This window comes from Bufo bufo, unplaced genomic scaffold (assembly GCF_905171765.1).
Source record: "Bufo bufo unplaced genomic scaffold, aBufBuf1.1, whole genome shotgun sequence".
Classification (NCBI taxonomy): Eukaryota; Metazoa; Chordata; class Amphibia; order Anura; family Bufonidae; genus Bufo; species Bufo bufo.
In genome coordinates, this window is record NW_024401153.1 from 106106 (window position 1) to 113722 (window position 7617).

Here is a 7617-nt window from a genome sequence, read left to right on the forward strand (position 1 = left end):
TGTGGGGGGGGATTACTATGTGGGGGCAGTGTGATGGGGATTACTATGTGGGGGCAGTGTGTTTTTGGGGGGACGGAAGAGAAGAGGAAAGAGAAGGTCTACATGACAGATGTCCCTGGATGTGAGAGGTATGTTGTCCGTATTCTGCCATATGTAGAGCGGGCGCACTGCTGGGACCTGCCGCTCATCTTCAACTCCAAGTCTTTTTATTTTTTTTATTATAATTTTATGTATTTTACATTTGACTCCTAAATTTTTCAGTTTAGGAGTCAATGGCTCCTGGTTATTTTTTTTGTCTGAAGCACTGGTTGGATGTGAGCATTGGTCCTTAGATGGACATTGTTGGGTGTGGACACTGGTCCTCACTTATACAGTTCTGGTCCTTACACTGACAGTTGGGTATTAGCATTGGTCTCTAGCTGGACACTGTTGGGTTTAAGTATTACTCATCAATTGGGTGTGGGCACTAGTCCTTAGCTGGACACTGTTGGGTGATGGCACTGGTCCTTAGCTGGACACTGTTGGGTGATGGCACTAGTCCTTAGCTGGACACTGTTGGGTGATGGCACTAGTCCTTAGCTGGACACTGTTGGGTGTGGGCAATGGTCCTCAGTTGGACACTGTTGGGTGTGGGCAATGGTCCTCAGTTGGACACTGTTGGGTGTGGGCACTGGTCCTTAGCTGGACACTGTTGGGTGTGGGCAATGGTCCTCAGTTGGACACTGTTGGGTGATGGCAATGGTCCTCAGTTGGACACTGTTGGGTGATGGCACTGGACCTCAGTTGGACAGTGTTTTAGTTTGGGACTCGGCCAGACATTATCTCAGACCCCTCTTCAGCCTTATTGCTCTGGACTCTTGCTGCTGTATACACTGATGACCACCATCAGTGGTGACCTGTAGATGGACGCGCTTTGTTGTGTCACCCAGAACACTACACGTCAAAAGACATCAGCAGATCGCTTACTGAACATAGATACTATAATCTGTACTCAGAGAGTTATCACTGTGTTATATGTGGTGTTACATAGGACTGCAGGTGACATCTACTACATTATCTGTACTCAGTTATCACTGTGTTATCTGTGGTGTTACATAGGACTGCAGGTAACTCTGAGTACAGATAATGTAGTAGATGTCACCTGCAGTCCTATGTAACACCACAGATAACACATGATATCTCTCTGAGTACAGATAATGTAGTAAATGTCACCTGCAGTCCTATGTAACACCACAGATAACACAGTGATAACTCTCTGAGTACAGATAATGTAGTAGATGTCACCTGCAGTCCTATGTAACACCACAGATAACACAGTGATAACTCTCTGAGTACAGATAATGTAGAAGATGTCATCACTGTGTTATCTGTGGTGTTACATAGGACTGCAGGTGACATCTACTACATTATCTGTACTCAGAGAGGTATCACTGTGTTATCTGTGGTGTTACATAGGACTGCAGGTGACATCTACTACATTATCTGTACTCAGAGAGTTATCACTGTGTTATCTGTGGTGTTACATAGGACTGCAGGTGACATCTACTACATTATCTGTACTCAGAGAGGTATCACTGTGTTATCTGTGGTGTTACATAGGACTGCAGGTGACATCTACTACATTATCTGTACTCAGAGAGTTATCACTGTGTTATCTGTGGTGTTACATAGGACTGCAGGAGACATCTACTACATTATCTGTACTCAGAGTTATCACTGTGTTCTCTGTGGTGTTACATAGGACTGCAGGTGACATCTTCTACATTATCTGTACTCAGTTATCACTGTGTTATCTGTGGTGTTACATAGGACTGCAGGTGACATCTACTACATTATCTGTACTCAGAGAGTTACCACTGTGTTATCTGTGGTGTTACATAGGACTGCAGGTAACATCTACTACATTATCTGTACTCAGAGAGTTATCACTGTGTTATCTGTGGTGTTACATAGGACTGCAGGTGACATCTACTACATTATCTGTACTCAGAGAGTTATCACTGTGTTATCTGTGGTGTTACATAGGACTGCAGGTGACATCTACTACATTATCTGTACTCAGTTATCACTGTTATCTGTGGTGTTACATAGGACTGCAGGTGACATCTACTACATTATCTGTACTCAGAGAGATATCACTGTGTTATCTGTGGTGTTACATAGGACTGCAGGTGACATGTACTACATTATCTGTACTCAGTTATCACTGTGTTATCTGTGGTGTTACATAGGACTGCAGGTGACATCTACTACATTATCTGTACTCAGAGAGATATCACTGTGTTATCTGTGGTGTTACATAGGACTGCAGCGTATGAAGTGCCCACACCCCAGTGCTCGGCTCCTGACATCACTGGGGTGCGGTCACATCTCGATTACATTACAGAAACTGTTGTGCAACAGAAGAGAGGAGATCGGGACGTTCTATAATAACCGGAGATCAGTGACTCATGTTCCAGAAAATCAATAACAATTCACTACCCTCAACGGGGGTCAGACACACATCGGGATGGGGGGGTGCAGACCATACATGCCCCGGGGGGGAGGGAAGGGGGCAGACACGCATCAGGGCGGAGGGGAAGGGGGAATACACGCGTCGGGGTGGTGGGGAAGCAAAGGGGGCAGACACGGGACGGGACGCCGTGGGGTGTGGGGGAGGGCAGACACGCGCCTGGTGGGGGGGGGGGGGGGGAGGACAGACAGACACGCCCCGCGTCGCCGTGGCAGGGGGGAAAGACACGCGTTAGGGAAAAGACACGCGCCTGGGTGAAGGGGGAAGACGCGTCCGGGCGAAGGAGAAGGGGGCAGACAAGCGTCGGGGCAGAGGCGAAGGGAAGGAAAGGGGGCAGACACGCGCCGTGGCGGAAGGGAAGGGGGAAGACACGCGTTGGGGAGAAGGGGGAAGGGAAAGGAAGGGGGAAGATGCGCCAGAGGGAAGGGGGAAAACACGCGCCGCAGCGGAGGAAAGGGGGCAGACACGCACTGGGGCGGGGGGGGGAAAGGGAAAGACACTCGCCGTGGCGGAAGGGAAGGGGGAAGACACGCGTCGGGGCGAAGGGCAAGGGAAGGGGGAAGACGCGTCCGGGGCGGAGGGCAAGGGAAGGGGGAAGACACGCACCGGGGCGGAGGGCAAGGGAAGGGGGAAGACACGCACCGGGGCGGAGGGCAAGGGAAGGGGGAAGACACGCACCGGGGCGGAGGGCAAGGGAAGGGGGAAGACACGCACCGGGGCGGAGGGCAAGGGAAGGGGGAAGACACGCACCGGGGCGGAGGGCAAGGGAAGGGGGAAGACACGCACCGGGGCGGAGGGCAAGGGAAGGGGGAAGACACGCACCGGGGCGGAGGGCAAGGGAAGGGGGAAGACACGCACCGGGGCGGAGGGCAAGGGAAGGGGGAAGACACGCACCGGGGCGGAGGGCAAGGGAAGGGGGAAGACACGCACCGGGGCGGAGGGCAAGGGAAGGGGGAAGACACGCACCGGGGCGGAGGGCAAGGGAAGGGGGAAGACACGCACCGGGGCGGAGGGCAAGGGAAGGGGGAAGACACGCACCGGGGCGGAGGGCAAGGGAAGGGGGAAGACACGCACCGGGGCGGAGGGCAAGGGAAGGGGGAAGACACGCACCGGGGCGGAGGGCAAGGGAAGGGGGAAGACACGCACCGGGGCGGAGGGCAAGGGAAGGGGGAAGACACGCACCGGGGCGGAGGGCAAGGGAAGGGGGAAGACACGCACCGGGGCGGAGGGCAAGGGAAGGGGGAAGACACGCACCGGGGCGGAGGGCAAGGGAAGGGGGAAGACACGCACCGGGGCGGAGGGCAAGGGAAGGGGGAAGACACGCACCGGGGCAGAGGGCAAGGGAAGGGGGAAGACACGTCCGGGCGAAGGAGAAGGGGGCAGAGGCGAATGGAAGGAAAGGGGGCAGACACGCGCCGTGGCGGAAAGGAAGGGAAAGGAAGGGGGAAGACACGCGTCTGGGAGAAGGGGAAGGGAAGGGGGAAGACATGCGCCAGTGGGAAGGGAAGTGGGAAAACACGCGCCGCAGAGGAGGAAAGGGGGCAGACAAGCACTGGGGCGAAGGGGAAGGTAAGGGGAAAGACACGCGCCGTGGCGGAAGGTAAGGGGAAAGACACGCGCCGTGGCGGAAGGGAAGAGAAGGGGGAAGACACACGTTGGTGCGAAGGGGAAGGGAAAGGAAGGGGGAAGACACGCACCGGGGCTGAGGGCAAGGGAAGGGGGGGAAGATGCATCGGGGCGAAGGAGAAGGGGGCAGACGAGCGTCGGGGCAGAGGCAAAGGAAAGGCGGCAGACACGCGCCGTGGCGGAGGGGAAGGGAAGGAGAAGACACGCGCCGTGGCGGAGGGGAAGGGAAAGGAAGGGGGAAGACACACGCCGTGGCGGAGGGGAAGGGAAGGGGAAGACACGCGCCGTGGCGGAGGGGAAAGGAAGGGGAAGACACGCGCCGAAGGGAAGGGGAAGACACGCGCCGTGGCGGAGGGGAAGGGAAGGGGGAAGACACGCGTCGGGGAGAAGGGGAAAGGAAGGGGGAAGACACGCGCCGTGGCGGAAGGGAAGGGGAAGACACGCGCCGTGGCGGAAGGGAAGGGGAAGACACGCGCCGTGGCGGAGGGGAAGGGAAGGGGAAGACACGCGCCGTGGTGGAGGGGAAGGGAAGGGGAAGACACGCGCCGTGGCGGAAGGGAAGGGGGAAGACACGCGTCGGGGAGAAGGGGAAGGGAAAGGAAGGGGGAAGACACGCGCCAGAGGGAAGGGAAGTGGGATAACACGCGGAGGAAAGGGGGAAGACATGCGCCCGGGGGCAGAGGATGTCGGCTCTGTGCAGAGCATTCCTCCACGTGACAGCTCTCTGCAGAGCATTCCTCCTCAGCGCCACTCTCTGCACAGCATTTCTCCTTTGGCCTCCCTCTCTGCAGAGCACTCCTCCTCTGGGCCCGCCTTTCTGCAGAGCATTCCTCTACCCTCTCTGCAGAGCATTCCTCCTCAGGGCCACTGTCTGCAGAGAATTCCTCCTTCAGCCCCCATCTCTGCAGAGCATTCCTACCTCTGCCCCTCTCTCTGCAGAACATTCCACCTTACGGCCCCCCTCTCTGCAGAGCATTCCTCCTTCAGCCCCCTCTCTCTGCAGAACATTCCACCTTAGGGCTCCCCTCTCTGCAGAACATTCCTCCTCAGGGCCGCTCTCACCTGGCGCTCGGGCCGCTGCACCCCCTCCTTGTAGTTTCGGGGTGACTTCTCTCCCCCACTTCTGACCGCAGTCCGGCGCAGGCCCCGCCCCCACATTCCAACACGCGCAGGTATGAGAAGCCACAGGTGGGGCCGCCGCGCAGCATGCCGGGACTCGTAGTCCTGACTCCGCCCCCAGCCCAGCTCGGCAGTATGTCACTGCCAATTCAGGACTACATATGCCAAGACTCCCTGCGCCCGAGAGTCCAGGACACCTCCCGACAGCCCCTGGAGCTTAGCCTCAGGACCAAGTAGGCGGCGCTATGGTCGTGAAGTCACGTGATTGTACGAGTAGTCACCGGAAATACCAAATCCATATCTATTAATATGGGCTGTATAGTATACCCATAGCCAGATATGTGCCCCCTCACAGTATTATACCCAGATATGTGCCCCCTCACAGTATTATACCCAGATATGTGCCCATCACAGTATTTATACCCAGCTATGTGCCCCGTCACAGTATTTATACCCAGATATGTGCCCCCTCACAGTATTTATACCCAGATATGTGCCTCCTTACAGTATTTATACCCAGCTATGTGCCCCCTCACAGTATTTATACCCAGATATGTGCCCCTCACAGTATTTATACCCAGATATGTGCCCCCTCACAGTATTATACCCAGATATGTGCCCCTCACAGTATTTATACCCAGCTATGTGCCCCCTCACAGTATTTATCCCAGATATGTGCCCCCTCACAGTATTTATACCCAGATATGTGCCTCCTCACAGTATTTATACCCAGCTATGTGCCCCCTCACAGTATTTATACCCAGATATGTGCCCCTCACAGTATTTATACCCAGCTATATGCCCCTCACAGTATTTATACCCAGCTATGTGCCCCCTCACAGTATTATACCCAGATATGTGCCCCTCACAGTATTATACCCAGATATGTGCCCCTCACAGTATTTATACCCAGCTATGTGCCCCCTCACAGTATTTATACCCAGCTATGTGCCCCCTCACAGTATTATACCCAGATATGTGCCCCCTCACAGTATTATACCCAGATATGTGCCACCTCACAGTATTATACCCAGATATGTGCCCCTCACAGTATTTATACCCAGATATGTGCCCCCTCACAGTATTATACCCAGATATGTGCCCCTCACAGTATATGTGCCCCTCACAGTATTTATACCCAGATATGTGCCCCCTCACAGTATTATACCCAGATATGTGCCCCTCACAGTATTTATACCCAGCTATGTGCCCCCTCACAGTATTTATACCCAGATATGTGCCTCCTCACAGTATTTATACCCAGCTATGTGCCCCCTCACAGTATTTATACCCAGATATGTGCCCCCTCACAGTATTTATACCCAGTTATGTGCCCCCTCACAGTATTTATACCCAGATATGTGCCCCCTCACAGTATTTATACCCAGCTATGTGCCCCTTCACAGTATTTATACCCAGATATGTGCCCCCTCACAGTATTTATACCCAGATATGTGCCCCCTCACAGTATTATACCCAGATATGTGCCCCCTCACAGTATTTATACCCAGCTATGTGCCCCCTCACAGTATTTATACCAAGCTATGTGCCCCCTCACAGTATTATACCCAGATATATGCCCCCTCACAGTATTATACCCAGATATATGCCCCCTCACAGTATTATACCCAGATATGTGCCCCCTCACAGTAGTTATACCCAGATATGTTCCCCCTCACAGTATCTATACCCAGTTATGTGCCCCATCACAGTATTTATACTCAAATATGTGCCCCCTCACAGTATTTATACCCAGTTATGTGCCCCCTCACAGTATTTATACCCAGTTATGTGCCCCCTCACAGTATTTATACCCAGCTATATGCCCCCTCACAGTATTTATGCCCAGATATGTGCCCCCTCACATAATTTATACCCAGTTATGTGCCCCTCACAGTATTTATACCCAGTTATGTGCCCCCTCACAGTATTTATACCCAGATATGTGCCTCCGCACAGTATTTATACCCAGCTATGTGCCCCCTCACATAATTTATACCCAGTTATGTGCCCCTCACAGTATTTATACCCAGTTATGTGCCCCCTCACAGTATTTATACCCAGCTATGTGCCCCCTCACAGTATTTATACACAGTTATATGCCCCCTCACAGTATTTATACCCAGCTATGTGCCCCCTCACAGTATTTATACCCAGATATGTGCCCCCTCACAGTATTTATACCCAGTTATGTGCCCCCTCACAGTATTTATACCCAGATATGTGCCCCCTCACAGTATTTATACTCAGATATGTGGCCCCTCACAGTATTTATACCCAGCTATGTGCCCCCTCACATAATTTATACCCAGTTATGTGCCCCTCACAGTATTTATACCCAGTTATGTGCCCCCTCACAG

At 53.5% G+C, this 7617-nt stretch overlaps 1 protein-coding gene across 3 annotated transcripts in view; it reads right to left on the minus strand.

The window, feature by feature from the left end:
• Nucleotides 1-5351, minus strand: part of PPP1R13L (protein phosphatase 1 regulatory subunit 13 like) — a 29898-nt gene extending 24547 nt beyond the window's left edge. Inside the window, exon 1 of one of the 3 annotated variants that reach the window (XM_040413411.1) lies at nt 5201-5351. In XM_040413411.1, coding sequence (XP_040269345.1) covers nt 5201-5346 — 146 coding nt within the window. In that variant the 5' untranslated portion in view covers nt 5347-5351. Of the gene's footprint in view, nt 1-5057; nt 5136-5200 lie in introns of those variants that run through there. The other 2 variants (XM_040413414.1, XM_040413413.1) reach the window with 2 other exon arrangements.
• Nucleotides 5352-7617: the final 2266 nt, after the last annotated feature.